Source organism: Passer domesticus, chromosome 33, assembly GCF_036417665.1.
Source record: "Passer domesticus isolate bPasDom1 chromosome 33, bPasDom1.hap1, whole genome shotgun sequence".
Lineage (NCBI taxonomy): Eukaryota > Metazoa > Chordata > Aves > Passeriformes > Passeridae > Passer > Passer domesticus.
Genome location: NC_087506.1, coordinates 3036135 through 3055712, shown reverse-complemented (window position 1 = coordinate 3055712; position 19578 = coordinate 3036135). Strand labels below are relative to the sequence as shown.

The window sequence follows — 19578 nt, the reverse complement described above, 5'->3', positions numbered from 1 at the left end:
GGGAGCTTCCAGATGGAAAAGGCTGCTGTGCCCAGGCAGCTCCAAGGGCAAAGAAAGGAGAGTCTCGACCACTGGATCTGAGCCAGTCCCAGAGTCCTGGGCAGCAGGCACTGAGCCTTGGGGGAACAGAGGGCACAGCAAGAGGGACAAAACCAGGCGAGGTCAGAGATTGGAGAGAGCCAGACCTGGGACAGGAACAGCTGCTTCACTGCACTCTTGGAGAAAGCTCTTGGCTGGTTCACAGCGCTGAAAGGCATGAAGGGCAGAGAGGAGGCCTCACCAAACAATGCTCCTGTTTTCACACCCTCCCCTCTCTGTGTCCCAGAAGGAATTGCATGGACTGTATTCAACTCTCCGAGTCGTCTCGTTCAGCATGAGCAGCTTAGCACCAGGAGCTGAAGGAGCTGCCGCCATAGGCCACAGGAGCTGAGCAAGAGGGAACTTTTAGAGCAAAGTAATGCTGCTCAAATAGACCTAGCTAAATGCAGTGGATAGAATAATGGAATCACAGCATCATTTCTGTTGGAAAAGACCTCTGAGCTCATCCAGTCCAGCTGTTCACCCAGCAGTGTCAAGCCCAGCACTAAACCATGTCCCTGAAGTGCCAAGGCCTGGATAACAGCCCTGAGTGAGGCCTGAGCAGCAGGCCCTGAGCCAAAGGTGACCTCTGGATGAACCTTCCAACCAAAGGTTATCTTTGTATATGCTCACTGATGAAATATGCATGGTCATTAGCACTGTGATAGATGTAGCCACTTATTAGTGAAATATGTATTGACCTTTCTGTATTTAGAAGCTGGACAAGGCCATGAAATCTGACATCTGTCCTTGTTTGGGGCTGTAGGATCAAAGTCAGCTCCCTTGGTTCCACCTTGAGTCCTGGCCAGGCTTTGGGAGGGACCCAAGAGGAGGATGAAACCAGATGTTCCCACACTGGAAGTGCTGTCAGTTTGTTCATTCAGCACTGTCAGAGCTGGGCCCTCTCACAGCGAGGTTGGAGCCTCACCTGTGGCTGGAGGCACCTGCAGGAATTCCCAGTGTCCAGGAGTGGCTCTGCAGCCCTTGGCTGGGACAGCTTCCCCCAGCTGCTGTGTGGATCTGGGGGATGGTAAAGGCTGAGGGTAACAGGTGCTGGATCTTTCTTAATCACTGCAGGCAATCTTTGGTTCTGATGATTGAGTGCATTGCTGAGCTGCTCCTTTTGTGATCCTTTGCTGCTTTGAGCTGCAGTAAATGACACTGATTCCTTCAGTTGGAGTCTGTGTCTTTGGTGCTGACTCTGCCCACTGGTAAAACAAAACTGGCAGAGTCTGGCCAGATCAGAGCAAAATGTCACTTGTGAAATGTAAATATGAGGAATCAGTCCTGCCAGAAATTCCTGGTTTTCTTTTCTTTTTCCTTTTTTTTCTTGGTAAAACAGAAACCATGCCCTAAAAAGAGATTGGAGCAGTGAGCAAGCACTTAAAAGTCTTTTAATGCCAGATGTATTAAAATGCATCCAAAAATTGCATATGCAAAAAGGAAAAGAACTTGTGGGTTTGGGAAGACGAAGATTAATTTTGTTAACAGCACATTGGAAACAGCACCAACTGAAGGAAGAATTGGTTTTGGAATGCTCCCACATAGAGGGACAGAGGAAAGTTTAAATCTTGAGGTCAGGTTCATTTGTGCAAGTGAAACTATTTACTATTAATATTAATATTATTATATCACACAAACAAACCTGAGCTCAAGACACAAACCTTTTTCTGTCACTTCATGTGGGAGTGTTCCAACAACAGTTTTTCCTTCTGTTGGTGTTGTTTCCAATGTGTCATTAACAAAATTCACCCTCGTCTTCCCAAAAACACAAGTTGTTTTCCTCTTCCCATAAAAAATGGATAATGTGAAATAATGTTGAAAACTGTAATTTGTTAGCTTTGGCTGCTCACTGTAACACTAAATACCCTACAGAAAAGGACCGGCCACGACCCAAATGTCAGTGGTAAACTTTGTATATTGTGTGTAATGAATAAAGGAGGACAGGATGAAATTGGGTATTTTCATAGGGTTTGCTGATACTGTGATGCAGAGTGCTTTTTCTATTACTGTGAGAAATAAAGACATTAAGACTTCTGGGTTTTTCATGTGCTAGACAATCCACAAGCTGCAGGATTGATTGAACAGGTGAAGGGGTTGTTAAAAGAGCAGTTGACAAAATGAGGAGATGGGAACCTGTCCCCATGGAGAACCCATCTCCCAGGTGTGCTCCAAGCCCTTAACAATGGCCCACTGGGGAAACGGAAACCCCTGGCTGTGCATGGCTGCCCCCAATTTATATTAGAGCTAAATCAATTATTACAAGAAATAATAAGTGATGCAGTGAAAATGTCCAATAGCACATACTGTGAGCTCCAACCAACACAAATGAGGCTCTGCAGAACCACACAGCCTTGGATTATCTGCTTGCTGGCCAGGGAGGAACCTGGGCTATTCTAGGGCAGGAATGTTATAGGAATGTCTGGCAGTGCTGGGTTTGATATCCAACCATCAGGAATCTCCTTGATAGAAAGATCAGGAGGAGAGAGGCAGAAAGGAGAAAATTCTTCCTGGTGGGATTGGCTCCCAAATTGGAGGCTGCTGTGAAATGAATTTGTGGCAGTCACTGTCATCATTGCAGCACTTGGTGTGTCATGATTCCATGTTAGAGTTGTTGTGACACCTTTTGCTGGAAATGGAGTACTGAGACTTGTCTAAAAAAAAAAGACACAGGCTCAAGAAAAAAGGGACATTTGGTAAAATAACAGAGAATAGCAGCTAATTAAGCAGGTTTTAAAGGGAATGCAAATTAGAGCTCTGAGTAATGAACTTGAGCAGTACTTCATTGAAGAACAAGAGGTGACACCTTTATGCCTGTCATGGTTTGACCCTGGCACAATGCCAGGGCCCCCATGAAAGGTGTATTTCCAAAATGGTTACTGTGAGATGTGACCCGGAAACAGAACAAAGCAGGCTCCCACCTGGGGATGGAGGGAAAAACACAACACTTGAATAATCTACAACACAGAAACATAAGGGAAAAAGAAAAAAACAGACACAACAATCCACAATGGAACACTCCCAAAACACTCCTCCTCCCCCTAGTCCTCTAACATTCAAATCTCAGTCCAATACCCTCCTTCACACATGCTCCCCCAGTTCATCCGGGGAGACGAGTCTCCCTCTAGCACCATGGTCCTTTCTCGGAAACACAGTTGGAACTTCTTGTGCTTCTGTGTCACATGTGGCAGCCACCCCGAGAGAATCTGCTGTGGTGACCATTTTCTTCCTATGTCCAGCGCTCTCACTACCGGCCATGGATCCAAACTGCTCCTTAGGTCCTTTTAAGAATGCATCACCCAGTTTTAAGAAGTGGCCGCCTCTTACCATTTGGGACACCTGTCCCCCCTATATTTTTATTCTCTTGGGGTCTGGGTCTCAGGAACAGAGATCTTTCGCTGAAGGCAGAGGGCTCCACCACACTTTCCCCCTTTGTCTTTGTTCTCTCTATTTCTCTTCGCGGCCTTATCATTCTTGGCTTCCGGCCAACTGCCTCTCTCAAGGTGCAGTCTCTGCATTATTGGAAGAAATTTGTTTCGCTCGTGGCTATGTGAGAGAAAAGTTCAGATAAAGCCACTCCAATCATCTCTTCCATCTAAGGTACTCGCATCTGCTGGCATTTCCTTCAACTACTCAAACCCTTTCTTCTTTCTTATCCTCCGTCCTCTCTAAACTCACAGCTGGGGAGGATCAGTGTTTTTACAGCTTCCATTGTTTCAATACTAAAAGAGTTAAAAGCTCAGCCCGGTCTCCCAGCGGCTGGGCACCTTGCGCCCCCGCGCTTCTCCTCCTGGCCGTGGTGCCGGCAGGAGATATCAAATTCCAAGCCAGCACAGACTCTATCACTCTCTCCCGGGGGGGCTGCCCAAACCGTCCCAGTTCTCCTCCACCCCTGCCTCTTGCAGGGGCTCCAGCCTCTCTCCCCACAGGCCGCATGGCCTTCCCCTCCACCACCCAGACGCAGCTGGGCAGGGGGAAGACGTCAGACCAGCTCACCTGCCTGCCGGACTCCAAAGACGGAGTTTCTCTCCGAATGCTCTGCTTTTAACCACTGTGTGTTCTCAGAGGCGTATCCAAATCCCAGTAGCCACACCAGGTGCCAATTTCAAATCTGGCCACTGACTGGTTTGACCATAACCCTTCCAAAAACTCACTTCCGGGTCAAACCAAGACAAACACCCACCCAGAAAGTGCCCTACAATTCCAAGGTCAATCTTTCCTCTACAGCATGGGTTTGCTGTCAGAGTCTGCACGGGATTGTAAAATCACCAGGAGAAAAGTTCTTTTAGTTCTTTTAGTTCTTTTAGAAGTGAGTTCTTTTAGTTCTTTTAGAAGTTCTTTTAGAAGTGAGAAAATCACCAGAACAAGTTCTGCTTTGTCACTACCTCAAGACTTTGAGGGAGAGGGTTTGTGGTTCTTACTTGCTCACAGGGGTGCACAACAAGGGTTGAAACAGTAAAAATAGCCCAAACCCTTTAGCAATTGGAAGGAAAACCTGAGGCACTGGGAGCTAGCAGCTCAGAAACACGTGGCTTTTGCTCCTCTCTTCTACCTGAGAGCTTCCTGGGCAGGGGCAATTCTTCCAGTTGCATCACCGTGGCCATGGCTAGCAGGGGCAGCGAGCAGATGGATTTAGCTTCTCCTGCCAGCCCCTGAAATGCCAGTTGTCATTTGTGTGCGCTGAGGATTCTGTTTCAGACTCTGAACTTGCGCAGCTGCTCCTTGGGCGCTGCTGGCCCGCAGGCGCAGCGGTGCTGCAGCAGCTGTCCCGCACACAGGGAGGGCTCTGGAGCCTCCCCAGGGCCACCAAGGAGCGGAGGAGGGAACGTGCCAGGGATCTGCTGCAGTACCGTGGGGTTGTGGGGGATCCTTCGGTCTCTTTGATGGGAGAGGGAAGAGGGCAGATGGAATCAAGATGGAACAGGGATCAGACAGCCCCACGCCAGGCAGCATTTTCTCCTCTGAGTGCTCCTCTGGGTTGAACGAGCTAGTGAAGCCTGCAGAGCAAATGCGACCTGGGAGTGAGGGAAAGGCTGGTTAGAAAGGAGTCAGATAAAGCCCATGTGGGCATTTCTCCTGCCAAGGGGCTCCTGGGCAGACAAAGGAGACAAGAAAGATGTCTCATCTCCCAACATTTCCTGGGATATGCTTTTGTGGTTGCCTTGGCAGTGTTAGTGATGTCAGGTTATTGGGAAGACTCTATGATATTAAAGGCCTTTTCCAATGGAAACAGTTCTGCAATTCTGAACTTCCATTCCTGCTTTGAAGGATGCAGTCCCAAATAGACATATATTTGTGTTTTTAAGGAATTTAGCATCTACCTTTCCTTGAAAGTAATAGGAATCAGGCTTTAAATGCTCTCAAAACACTTGAATTCCTTGCTCTTAAGCTGTGTGTTTGAATTGAAGTGCTTTTGTCCACAAAGGCTGGACCATGGGATGAATGCAGGCAATTCAGTTGCAGTGGCACTTGTTTCACCTGCTTTTCTTCTTCCTTTCCCCATGGGTGGCCAATTTGGGAGTATTTGTTTTGTACTTGGAGTTCTGGCTTCAACTTACTCATGGATGTGCAGTAAAATTTATCTACCCCTTTCTACTAAAAAATGCTTGCAGACTGGTGGGAATTGCTAGAGACAAGGCTTACAAACCAGTCCCCAGTACGATTAGCCCAGTGTCCCTGCTTCAATCCAGATATGCTTGTATTAAAAAGGAGCAAACTATTCTAACTCGCTCACCCCCTCCCTCCCCTTTTATTTGGTAGCTCTTGTAAGGAGTCCTTGCCATTCCAACTCTTAGTTATCAAATGTGTGAAGGCACAATGCTGCTGTAGCAGAAGCCTGAGTTCAGTGAGAACATGTCCAAAGCACTGGGTCCCAACAGCAGTGGACACGGTGAGAGACTTGGCTTTGCTGCCATGGCCATCCAGCCATGGGGAGAGCAGCTGCTGGGGCTTCCCCCATTCTGCCAAGAGCAGTCTGCCTCCAGCATGTGGACTGCATGGCCACGATTTGGAAAGAATGTGTAAAATGCATAGTTTGAATGTATTTTGATGGTGTCTGACATCACCTGACTGGAGCAGTTTGGTAGGCAGGACGCCCTGCGGGCAGGGCCATGGCAGGGATTGGTGGCTGGCACTGGCACTGGCAGTGTTATTTTTCCAGACAGGCTCCTGGTACATCTGCAGGGGAGGGCACCAGCAGCTGTATCAGCCCAGTGAGCAGCAGCACTTGGAGGAGACCCTCATCTGCAAAGAGCCCGTCACCCCCTTTGCTTTCTCCCACGGCAGCACAAGATGATTCTGCTGCAGGTGAAGGGCTGCTGCAGCCTGGAGACTCCTTCAGCCAGAACTTGCTGCAATCTCGTTCCTGCAGCTGTGCCTGGAGGATGTTGGCCTGCAGAGGTGCTGCCAATGTCCCGGAATGCTGCTTGGCCCAGAGAGGCAGTGTGTGTACAAAAGCTGCATTCAAAGCCCTAATCACCAGACCCCGGAGCCACTGGCAAGGGCAGCAGCTCTTCTTCATTCCATGCAGGTGAGAGCCCAGCCTTGGAGCCTGTCCCTGGGGACAGGGAAACACTCTGAGTATAGGTTTGAATTTTCAGGGACAGTCCAAATGAGAATTGCTTTGAGGCAGGTGTTGTAATGTTGGGTTTGGGTGTGTCTGCAGGAAAGAAAGCAGGAATAAACCCCTTGCACAACAATGGAGAACTTTGCATGGCAAATTTACACCCTAGAGATACACTGATCATGTCAGCCCACTGAACACTGGGGGCATCTAATGCAGAGATCTTTGAATAGATAAGAGAGATGAGACTTGAAGAATAATTTTGTAGATGCTGAAGAAGGGATCAGACCCACGTGTCCCGTGGGTTAGGCTTAGTTCTGCCAAATCAAGGATGATTAGTTTTATCTGCTCTGTTGGAGAGTATTTTAGAATGACCTGCCAAGTGCTATTTCTATGAAGAAAATTTTGAATTGTCAGGAACTGCCAGGGTCAGAAATGTTTTGAGGAAGATGATGTTTATGTTGGGTTTGGGTGTCTCTGCAATCAAGAAAGCAGGAAATAAACCACTGGAACAATGAAGCAGAGCAAAAGTGGAATGTTTGGATGGTCAATTTGTTCCCTAAAGCTATCGGCCAGCTGAATTGTGGGCTCATCTACTGGGGAGTGCAGAGCTGCTTTAACTTCCACAGCATGGTGCCATTCTTTGTGTCCCAGCACTTTGTTTGATGTGAAGAGAAATTAACCAATTCCCACACCAACCAGCTGCAACCCAGAACTGAGTGGGAATTCCAGAAATAAAGGACTTGAAAAGTAGCTTTGGAGAGGGTTTACTTCCTAGACAGTGTGAAACCCTCAGGCGTGGCCAGGCTGGGCTTAAGGCTGGCTGCCCTTGGGAAGGGAAGGGAAAGGGATGGAGTTGGGGTGGGGTTTTGCAGCCATGGAAACGAGAGAACCACGGGCTATTGCATCACAAAGGGGCAGCCCCATGGGCTGTTGTGTCACAAAGGGGCAGCCCCACGCTGGGGCTGTGAAGGCTGTGAAGGTTGTGGCTGGCACGGCCGCAGCGGCAGCAGACGCGTCTGGCTCTGCCTCTCTGTGCCGAGCGCTGGCGATCGGAGTCACCCGGCCTTGTTCTGAGGCTGGGCACCAAGCTCCTGTCGCTGGCTACACTGAGAGTGCTCCCAAATTCAAACCCAGATCCTTCTGCCAGGCAGAAGCACGGGTTCAAAGATGGAGTTTACTGGAAAAGGAAAAACCTCTGAAGGAAAAGGTGAGCATAGGAAGGAGCTGAAAGAATGAAGCCAAATGGAAAAACAATCCCACCATATTTCAGGGAAAACTGCTCCATGCTGGTCAGTGCTGGCTCTGGGTCAGAGTAGGTGGCTGACAGATACAGATGATCCTGCAAGGATGCCCATGGCATCACAACATTCTGTCATTAGTTTACTCTGCTTTCTCCTTTTTGACAGCAGCCAAATCACTCATACTGTCAGCCAGGACAGGGACTGTGGCCACAGCTGAGCACAGACTGGACATGGTCATGAGACGCAAGTCCTGTTGCTTTCCTTGCCATCAATGTCAGGTCTCACTACAGATAAATTTCCCATTCTTCCTCTGCTTGCTGGTCAGGTCCAACCCTGAGGATGGTATTACAGTGCTACAGAAACACCAATAAGGCCTGCCTGTTGCTGACAGGACTTGGTGGTTTACAGAAATAGCAGTCACAGCGGTGTGGGTTTTTCCTGTGGATTCACAGGCCAGACTGAAGAAGGAATATTTTCTCCTCTTATCATTGGAGCCTTCGCCTTTTCCCTTCAGACTTGCCAGCTCCATACTGTTCATAGGAATTAAATGCAGGCTAGTTCCATGAAAAATGAACCCAAATAAATTTTCTCTAAAATTAAAAATTCTTCCCCTTGAGTGCCACACCCATTAGATATGTTAATGATAAAGGTGGGAATTCACCTAACTCACTTCTTCCCCTGTGAGCATGGCTCAGCCTCACACAGAGGTGAGGGGGTAGAGCTGGGCCAATCTCAGGTGGGAGGGAGGGTCTTGTGGCAGCCCAGAGAGCCTGTGCACATTGCCAGGGAACAGCTGTGCCCTGCATGTGGCCCTGCAATGAGCTGTGCTGCTGCCAGTGCCTGTGGAGCTGGAGGGCTGCTCAGCTGTGGGGCAGGGAGAGGAGCAGGAGGGTGCATGTGCAGCTGAGCCATTGCTGGAGAGCACAGGGCTCTGGGCTCCCTGCTGTCCCAGGGCAGCCCAGAGGCCAGGGTGCTCCTGTAGCATCCCTGTGGAAGTAGGTCAGGGTTTTCCCTTGGCCTGCCTCAAGTGTCTGCCAGCAAGAGAATGTAGCCCTGTGCAGCTGTTTAGAAGTTTGCAGGGAATGTGTCCCACGAGATATGGAGCTTCAGATGCTTTGGGTTTGCATTTTGGTTTCACTTATATTTTGTGTCTCCACTTTGCAGGCCTGTCTGGCTACCCTCTTGCCAAGAGGTTTTTCCTGGCAAGTCCCTCTATGCTCCTTCCCTCCAAGCCATTGCCTCCCATCCAGAAGAGCTCTCCTTCTACCAAGCCAAGCCTGATATGCAGCAGAGAGCAGGAGAATGGGAAAGATGGCATTGGCTATGCTGAGGGCAGGAGAAAAGAAGAGGAGCTGAGTTCAGAGGGACAAGGACATAAGGTAAGGAGACCAAGCTAAGTGCAGTGTGGTCAATCTTCAGTTTCTGTGCTGTCAGCAGAGCTCTCAGACCTTTTCCCTGGCTGGAACTGTCCCTCTCACTGAAGTTGAACAGGTCCTGATTTGGTTCTTTAGCTGGCCCAGAAATGATGGGATACAAACAAAGGGTGTGCATCTGCCCCTGCTGCCTCCATTCGCATTCCTGGCCATGGCATGGGGGCCCTGGAGAAACTTGGGCAGGCAGAGACCTTGCAGAGAGCAGCAGGGCAGGGAGCTCTGCTCAACATCCTAAATGCCAGTGAGGCTGAGATGGTGGATGTGTGGGGGCTGGAGAGCAGCGAGCATCCCGAGAGCTCAGCAGCAGCATCTGGGCTCAAAGGCTGCTGGGGAAGTGTAGGAGGGAAGGGCAGCAGCAGAAGAAATGAGGGGCTTGAGAAGAGCAGGTTTTGGCCTCCTGCAGAATGGCTTTGTGGGGACATGACTGGAGATCAGCACTGGCTGTGAGGTACCTTAGAGGCAGGGAGTTATAAAGCCTCTCCCATGACATCCAAAATGCCCGTGGAGGCAGTGACACCTCAGAACATTTTGATGTCAAATATGTGAATGCCAGCTGGGAATGAAGCCACTTTTGGAGAAGAGTGAGCACAATGGGAGAGGTGCCAAATATGTGCCATGGTCTCTCCCTCATCATCTCCCTTTCCATTCCCCATCCTGGGCCAAGCTGCTCCATCAGTTTCCTTGATTTTTCCTGCCAGGACACAGTTAAATGCATTCCTGAATGTCTTGAGGCATGAATGGGGACAAGGCTGCATGCTTGATCTGAGCACTGTGTTCTACTCTTTGCAGGCTTCCTTGCTGTGTTCCAGTGGAGGGGATATGAAGAAGGGGTTATTGGGACCACCTCTGATCCCCCCCATAGGCAAGGCAGTAAGTCCCTCTCTTGGCAGTGCTGTGGGCTCTCTGCAAAGCTCTCTGCAGCTGGAATTCCAGGAGTCCCAGGAGATGAGGTAAGCCAAGGTGTCTGCTGCTGCTGCTGCAGTGTGCTGTTCATCTCTGTGTTCCCATCCCAAAGTGTGGTTATTTTGCACAGCCAGATGTCCCATGTATTTAGGCAAACCTCTGTGTATTCCCCATTTTGCCCATCTATGATGACCCAGCACAATGTCAAAGCCAGCACCAATGTGCCAAGAGCAGAGGTGGTGGTGGGGAAGAGGAGGCAGGGCTTCAAAGAACCTCAGGATTGGTCCTCTGCTGGACTTGGCTATTGATTCCCTTTGTAATGGTTGTGCTCTTTTTTGGGAAGTGAATTGCTTGGGTCTGGGTCCTGCAGATATTTGAATGCTGTCATTCTTGACTGCTAACTTCTGCACCCATGAGATTATGTATGGGCCAATACTGGCTACTGGAGAGGGGTCTGCAAATTCAGGTGCTGCTTCTGTAAACATCAGGAATATTTTCTCTGTGCCTGGGCCTCCACTGTGAAATGAGATGCCAGAGAAGTTTTGGGGTATAGATGTATAATCTGATCAATGTTTAATATTTTGATCTGGGCTTCAGATCAAAGAGGGCAAGGTGGTAGACAAGAGTTATAGGACCGTACCTGATGGAAAGATATTGGCTTGGATATGGGAGAGAAAATGTAGCTGTCAAGCTTATCCGAGTGATAACAATAAAGAAGGAGACACAGAAGTATCATTTGAATTGGAAATCTTTGGGAGGGCTTTTAAAGTGCAATCTGAATATCCTCCCCTAGCAGCTGAGTTGGAAAAAGCCTTTTTGTTCTTGAAAGAGCCAGGAGGTGTCATAGCATTCTCGGAGACAGCAGTGCTCTGACCACATGTAGCATGAGACTGTCACCAGGTTTAGGCACGAGCAGGCAAAGTCAAGCTTTGGCACCTGTACAAAAGTAGCTGCCCTCCATACAGTCTCGTGTCTCAGCTGAGCAGCTCTTGCTGCTTCAGTGTGGCTGTAGGAGCCACTTGGCTCCAAAAGGAGAGACAGCAGAATTGGGGAGTTAGGATGACAGTTGAGGAATGACTGATGGTGGTGAGGAAGAGGAGGCAGGGCTTCAAAGCACCTCAAGATGAGTCCTCTGCTGGACTTGGCTATTGTTTCACAGAGAGCTTGGCCAGCTCTCTGTGACTCCCGCAATGGAAAGCTTAAGGACAATGAATCAGCTTTGCATCCTGGTGTGTTTCTGTGCTGCATTTCCTCATTCATCAGAGTGCCCACGCTAAGAATGTTTACATCCTTTCATGGTACAGCCATTCCCTCCCTTCTCTTTCTACCTCCTCACGTGTTCATTGTCCTCCATTTTCTCCAGGTCAGGATGCAGCAGCAGAAGCAAGGAGGAGAACTCTGAACATGCAGGTAGGTACAGGGCATGTCTGTCCTAAAATGACCATTGTGGTCTTGACTCAGAGGTGACATTTGCAAAGCTTGATAAAAACGCATTCTTTTAAAAATTTCTTTAAATGCATTTCAATTGCTTGACGCGCTCAGTGGACTCTCCCAGAGCCCAGTCACTGGGAGTGTTCTCTCGTGGTGCAGTGAAAATTCCTCCACTTTGCAGGCATGACTAGGTTCATTTTCTCCACGTCTTTCCGGCCATGTCCCTCTTCGCTCCTTCCCTCAAAGCCATTGCCTCCCATCAGAATCAGCTCTCCTTCTTCTAACAATAATAAAATGTACAGCATGGAGAAAGAGAACAAGGACATTGGCACTGGCTATGATAATGACAGTAGAAAACACCAGGAGCAGAGTTCAGAAGAAAAATGTTATAAGGTAAGGAGACCAAACTACGTCCTGTGCAGTAGATTTTCAGTTTATGTGTTGGAGGCAGAGATTGGAGATCTTTTCCTGTGGTGTGACCTCAGGGAAGCAGCTGAGCCAAAGAAGAGCTCAGCTGGACACTGTGCTTCAGGCTGTCTCTGCAGTGGCTGTGGAGTGCAGACTTCATATCCTCAGCATGTGTCAATAACAGGAGAGGTCTTTGAATGGTTTCTGGGCTCTGTTGTGGTTCCTCCTCTGTCTCATGGCTGAGAAAACACCAGCAGCAGCTAAAGTTGAGCAGCTAAAGTTGTCCAATCTGGAGAAGCTGTCCTTCTAGATTTAGTAACCTATGGGTATCTGTGAGCCATGTCTATGTCTTGGTGGTGTTTTTTGTCAGCTGTGTCTGGTTGGGATGGAAAAAGGTCTTTGCTGGAGCAGGCAGTCCTGCAAAGTCAGTTCCAGGTTGTCTCAGCTTTTGACTTGTACAGCCATGCCCTCTGCACAGTTGTCTCTGCTGCTATTTCTAGACATCATCAGCTTCTGGGCAGCTGTGTGCTGTGGCATGGCTTTGTCCAGAGGGAAGGGGTGGGAGGTGGCCATGGGGAGAGCAGCCCAGAGCCCAGGCACACAATTGCCTTGGCAGCAGGGCCAGGAGCTGCAGTTGTTTTGGGTTTGCCATGGGGTGCAGAGGAGGCAGATGAACAAGAGTTTTGGTAGACAAAATGTCCAATCAAAGGCTTGGATACTTGATTTCAGCCTTGCTGAGAAAGGGCCCAGTGTCTCCGTGAGAGGAAGTGACCCTCTCACTGAAGTTGAACAGGTCCTGATTTGGTTCTTTAGGTGGTCCAAAAATGATGGGATACAAACAAAGGGTGTGCATCTGCCCCTGCTGCCTCCATTCCCATTCCTGGCCATGGCATGGGGGCCCTGGAGGAACTTGGGCAGGCAGAGACCTTGCAGAGAGCAGCAGGGCCGGGAGCTCTGCTCAACATCCTAAAAGCCAGTGAGGCTGAGATGGTGGATGTGTGGGGGCTGGAGAGCAGTGAGCATCCCGAGAGCTCAGCAGCAGCGTCTGGGCTCAAAGGCTGCTGGGGAAGTGTAGGAGGGAAGGGCAGCAGCAGAAGAAATGAGGGGCTTGAGAAGAGCAGGTTTTGGCCTCCTGCAGAATGGCTTTGTGGGGACATGACTGGAGATCAGCACTGGCTGTGAGGTACCTAAGGGGCAGGGAGAGAATAGTGATCTAAACCCATTCCCATGACACCCTATACTCCAGGTGGAGGCAGTGACACCTCAGAAAATTTTGATGTCAAATACGTGAATTCCAGCTGGGAATGTAGAAAATTGAGCTCAAGGGGAGAGGTGCCAAATATGTGCCCTGGGATCTCCCTCACCACTTCCCTTTCCTAGGTCAACATTCCCCATCCTAGGCCAAGCTGCTCCATCAGTTTGCCTTGTCTTTTCCTGCCAGGTCACAGTTAAATGCACATCTAAATGTCTTGAGGCATGAATGGGGACAAGGCTGCATGCTTGATCTGAGCACTGTGTTCTACTCTTTACAGGCTTCCTTGCTGTATTCCAGTGGAGGGGATATGAAGAAGGGGTTATTGGGACCACCTCTGATCCCCCCCATAGGCAAGGCAGTAAGTCCCTCTCTTGGCAGTGCTGTGGGCTCTCTGCAAAGCTCTCCGCAGCTGGAATTCCAGGAGTCCCAGGAGATGAGGTAAGCCAAGGTGTCTGCTGCTGCTGCAGTGTGCTGTTCATCTCTGTGTTCCCATCCCAAAGTGTGGTTATTTTGCACAGCCAGGTGTCCCATGTATTTAGGCATTTTGCCGATCTATGATGACCCAGCACAATGTCAAAGCCAGCACCAATGTGCCAAGAGCAGAGGTGGTGGTGGGGAAGAGGAGGCAGGGCTTCAAAGCACCTCAAGATGAGTCCTCTGCTGGACTTGGCTATTGTTTCACACAGAGCTTGGCCAGCTCTCTGTGACTCCTGCAATGGAAAGCTTAAGGACAATGAATCAGCTTTGCATCCTGGTGTGTTTCTGTGCTGCATTTCCTCATTCATCAGAGTGCCCATCTTATGGCGGTTTTCCTCCTTTCATGGTACAGCCATTCCCTCCTTTCTCTTTCTACCTCCTCACATGTTCATTGTCCTCCATTTTCTGCAGGCCAAGATCCAGCAGCAGAAGCAAGGAGGAGAACTCTGAACATGCAGGTAGGTACAGGGCATGTCTGTCCTAAAATGACCATTTTGGTCTTGACTCAGAGGTGACATTTGCAAAGCTTGATTAAAACGCATTCTTTTAAAAATTTCTTTAAATGCATTTCAATTGCTTGACGCGCTCAGTGGACTCTCCCAGAGTCCAGTCACTGGGAGTATTCTCTGGCAGTGCAATGAAAATTCCTGCAGTCTGAAGTGTTGAGTGTCAGGAGCTGGAGTGGTACCTCGTGGCCCTGGAAATGCAGTGCAGGAAAAGGAAATATTCCTCTCCATTCTGCACATGCCTTTTATCTCCCTGCAGCCTTCCTAATGTCACAATTAGTAAGGAAAACAAGGCATTTAGCACAAAATGAGAAATGTTCCCACTTCTTCCTCCTGCTTTTGTAGCAGAAATCCTTTCCTTTGGGCACTTTCTGAGCTGAACCCTTTGAGACGGGATGGACATTAATGGACATTGCCTGGTTTTGTATTGGCAGAAATAGAGAAACCTCCTATGACAGAATGTACTTATAAATTTTCCTGTCAGGGAGAAGGAGCCTTCCAAATGGATGCATCCTATGCAGGGTCTGAGTTTGTCATCCTGTGACAGCACGAGCCCAAAGCCACCTATGGCAGGTTCATCATGACAAATCTCTTCCCTGGCTCTCTGCCTGTGTCAGTGTTGCAGGCTGAGGCTGGGGGAGGAGATGCCTTCTGCCTTGTCCTCCCTCCCTGCCTTGCCTGATCCCTGACAAGTGGAATTGGGCCAGACAAAATGCACTCTCTGGTGCATCTGGCTCAGCCAATGCTTTCAAGTTGAAAGCCCCAATGACACTGTTGTTGTTCCTCTGCCATCTCTGGCTGTGTCATGATGGGACAGATGAGACTTGAAGAAATAATTCTGCTGATGCAGAAGAAGAGATCAGATGACCTGGTCCCTTTGATCCGGGTTAGTTCTGGCAAATCCTGGGTACAGCCCCTTTGGAATGACTCCTTAATTGCTGATGTGCAGCTGGAATGCTTAATGCAGCTAGGGGGAAGTATTGCTCAGTAAGGAAGGTGACATTTTTTCTGGACTCATTCTGGACTAGAAATGACCTATATCATTAATCCTTAGCTGTCTCACTTTTATTACTGACTGAAGCATTCTACAGGGTGAAGGAATCCCATTTTAGGACAGGGATTCCTCTCAAACTGCTTGGCTGCTGTATGAATTTACCCTCTGTGAAGCCATGTAAAGAATTAGTTCTCTTAGCTCTAACAGCTCTGTTGGAGAGTATTTCAGAATGAGCTCCATTGTTCTTCTTGCAATTAGAAAATCAGCCTTTAATCAGGCTGGCCCAAAATTGGCCCAGTCTCATACAGTTCAGAAGGAAACCCTCGGGGAAAATTAATTATCTGGTGCCAAGAACACAGTTCATGTTTGGGTAACACTCCTGCAATGCTAAGTTTTTCTTTGCATGTCCTCTAAAATATTCCAACAAAGAGAAGAAAATGTTGCTCTAAATGCATCCAGGTATTAGAACCTGGGACTTTTAGTAACCAAAAGAAGATGCTTACTAATATCAGCATGAATAAGAGCAGATAAGAATTGCTGTCAAGAGCAATCTCCATCTCTACCCATCTCTGTCAGACACAGAGGCTCTCCAGCATCCAGGGGCTGGGGCCTTCATCATGCAGCAGGTTTCAGTCTGCTGGCCAGCAGAGTAATGTCATGTCTGCTGCCAGTAGCCCATCCCTTGGGAGAGGCTCTAGGCATTGTACCTTGCTGCTCTCAGTCACAGTCTCTGTGTCTTCTGAGGGCTCTGCAATCTGGAACCTGTCTTGCCTGTTGTCCAGCATTGTGGTTTTGGGGGCTTGACATCTGCCAGAGATTTACACAAACCTTTGCTTTCATTTCCAGGCCTCCCACTGAGCCGGGCCAAGGAGATGGATCATCACACTGATCCTGGTCTTACGCGTGACACAGACCTGAGGGAAGGTTTTGGAAAGGTAAGGGAGAAGGACAGGGATGAGCAGAATTCCTTTCCAGTGGCGGTTTAGTGCTTGGCCCAAAATGTCACTGAAAATCATAATCATCCTCTCCTGGGCAATGTGGATTCTCTTGGGAATATATTTGACAACTAGAGAGCAATTGCTTGGCTGTTTCCAGTGGTGTCAAGGTGCCTGGTTTGGAGATGGTGCTAAGGTCATGTCAGAAGCATTCTTTATGTGCAAAGGCTGTTTTAGAGAAGTTCTGAATGACAGAATAAGCTACACACAAGTGAATGTAAGCAAAGTGCATCCTCGGAAGCAGAGAAGCAAAGATTCTAATGTTGTGTGTAAGCAAGGCTGCAAAAGAAAATGGGAGAGTTTGATTTTTCCTGGTTACCTTTCTGGCTGTATGTCACAGCCCTCTCATTCTCAAGTTTTCTGCTCATTAACAGCAGTGTTTCTGCAGCTTGTTTTCATATGACTCCCCATTTTGGTCTCCTGATGTCAGAGACCAAGTCCTTCAGAGTCCTTCAGAGCTGAGTCCTTCAGAAGCCAGGAAGTGAGAAACAGCTGCAATTCCTGGCCATGAGTGTTAAGCAACAGCTAATTACCCCTCCTTGCTGGATATTGCGCATGGTTTTTATTCTCCTGCCATGGCCTGTAGGAACCGAACTGCCTGCTCACTGGCCGTGTCAGCTCTTCCTCTGTCTTGGAGCACTCCTATGACCTTCATGCTTCAAGCAGGGCTTCCTGACATAGGCTGCAGTTGTAGCAGTGTAAGGTTGTGGCACAGAAATGTTCCACCTGGCTGTTTGTAATTGCCAAGGTGAGGACGGGAGACATTCCTCTGAAACTTTTGGAATGGATATGGAGCTGCATTGAAACCTATGGCACTCTGTGGACTCTGGACTCTGTGCTCCTGAGGAGATGTGTCTGGTTTGTGTGTCTCTCCTTACAGTCTATGATGCATTTCCATTGCACCTAGATCCGTGCTGCATTGTGCATGTTGGCTCAAAAGAACTTAGAGCGGAAGGACGCAGAGCATTTGGAGAGAGAGATGAAGAAAAGGAGGCAAAGGAAAACATCCTTGCAGCCCATTCTGGAGACAGTTGAGCCCGGGGATGAAGCTGAAGCAAGTAAGTGGTGGCTACACTTGTGGTGGTCCTTTTTGACCACTTGCTTGCCCTTTGCAGTGTTGCAGTCAGACTGGGGGACTGTTCCACTTGCATTTGAGTGGAAGCTTGCTTGGGATTTAATTCTGTTTCTGAAAGAAAAATACAGGGGCATGAAGTGTCTTGCCCATGGCCTCAGTGAGTCAGTAACAGAATATCAGTTTCCCCCCTTCACCTCGAAAGTCTTTCAGAGTAGAAAATTCTGTCTTGCAAAGCACACTAGAGCTTCAGACTCTCTCCTGGAGAGCAGTCTTCAGGCAAGGTGAGTCCAAAAGAATGCTTTTCAACCAGGGTGCAACCTGGAAGAAACAAAATGCAACTCCTTCTCATGAAAACACCAGAGATCCTTCTCCTGCCACTCCCTGCTGAGGAGCTGGTGCTGTAGAGCTGTGCTGAAGCCCCCAGGCAGTGCTTCTGCTGTAGCCCCGGGAGCAAGCAGCGTTCCCAACTGAATCCCAGCTGAGGCTCTGCCTGCAGGGCTGTGAGCGCTGCCCGAGGGCGGCAGCAGGGCCCTCAGGAGGCAGCACTCAGCCCCAGGGCTGGCAAGTTTTCTCACCCTTTCCATCATTACCTTATCTAGTGCCTTGCACTTAGAAGCTCCTCTTTGGTCCCTGCAGACTTTAGCCTACCACCTGTTGATGGCACAGCTTCTAGAGTGCAGAGAAAACACCCTGGTAGTGCCTTGAAGAAGAAGGTCTTGAAGAAGCAGGACAATGTGTCCCTACTGCCCAATAGGCCCATCATCCATGGGGATGGCAGCTTCCCACGCAGCTCCTCAGGTAAGCCTGCTCCATGGCAGCTTTTTCCACACAGGGTTTCCCTTGCACAAGGAGTACAAACTGCCTCCTGCCTCAGCCAGCACAGCTGGGATCTTGGGTCCGTAGTCTGTCCTGAGAATGAGCAGCAAATCTACTTTTGAGTTACTCCAGCTTGGTAGTGCTGGAGCAGTGGTTCTTAGAGCTCTGTTGGAAAGTTGAGCTGAATCAAGTAGTGTAAAGGCCTGAGCTCTGGCTTTTGCCCATCCTGATAGTCCAAACTACAGCACTGGTGCCAGGAGGCAGCTGTGACTGCAGGGTGAGCTGCAGGGCAGTCTGCCAGGGTGTGCTCACCGTGCACCTGCGAGAACCACCACCATCAGTTGCTCACTCACCATCTGGCCCTCTGCCTGTGCTGCTGTCCAGTTCTGCAGCCAGCTTTTCTGCTATCCCAGCAAGGGCTGTCTCTGCAGGGCAGTCAGCAGCTTGGTGCAGTCGTGCTGCTGCTGCTCCCAGAAGTGCCCGAAGGCTCCTCGTTGCTGCCATCCCACAGCCTGCAGTGCCAAGAGGGAACAAGCAGTGCCTCCTGTGTCACCCAGCAAATACAGCAGCCATGTGCAGCCGATGACACCAGGAGGGGCTGCCTGCTGCTCCCAGGCTGTTTGCTGCCTGCAGGAAATACACAGCAGACAGTCCCTAGTGGCTCCTGTCTCTCCTTTGTGGGCAGCCTGCCTGTGCTGTGATCCCAAGCAGGGTGAGATAAGAAGATGGCAGCTAGGAGTGATACTTCAATGCTCTTTTCTAGTGATGCTGCTTTCATGCCCAGAATTGACCAGAACTAGCCTGAGGTGTCTCTCCATTCATACTGAATGCAGATGTGTATGTCTACAGACTTCTGCAGTGACATCACTGGTGTCAGTGGCTGGGGTACCTCAGGGACACCCAGATTAGCTCCTGTCTGAATATTTTTCTTGTTATGGTTCCTCCATACTTGGTGAGAATATGCAAGGTAGCACAAAAACCCTATAGAGTCTAGAGCAGTTCATCTCGATTCTGTGCAATATTTATACTCCATCATTGTAGACAGCTGAAATGTTTTCATCTACACATTAAAAAATGAGCTTTTTAGTGCACAACATGAAATTTTTGATTGGCAGTGCTTTTGATGACAAATGGGTTTCCTAAGAAATGCATTTATCATCTGATTTTCTTCATACCCTCTAAGTTTTTTTCCTTACCATAAAATTTAATTAAGGCAAACCCAGGTCAACTGATCAACAAGAGAGTGTGTCTGCCAACAATGTGGATCTGTATTTGCATATTTTTATCCTCAGAGTGCATTTGGAAACCTTTTTAATCAACTGTCTAGTCTGGAAATTACATTTTTCCACAAGAGAAAGCTTAGAACATACTGAGTTTGCAAACACATCCATTAGATGACCA

At 48.9% G+C, this 19578-nt stretch overlaps 1 protein-coding gene and 1 long non-coding RNA gene across 4 annotated transcripts in view; one reads left to right on the top strand and one right to left on the bottom strand.

The window, feature by feature from the left end:
* LOC135288501 (uncharacterized) overlaps positions 1-19578 on the bottom strand; it is a 447298-nt gene that overhangs the window by 346637 nt on the left and 81083 nt on the right. The window lies entirely within an intron of this gene.
* On the top strand, positions 10111-14841 carry LOC135288432 (uncharacterized). The gene is made up of 6 exons (XM_064401826.1): positions 10111-10267; positions 11584-11630; positions 11833-12044; positions 13592-13752; positions 14203-14249; positions 14732-14841. The coding sequence occupies exons 1-6, from the start codon at positions 10137-10139 to the stop codon at positions 14839-14841; spliced, it is 708 nt and encodes a 235-aa protein (XP_064257896.1). The 5' UTR covers positions 10111-10136.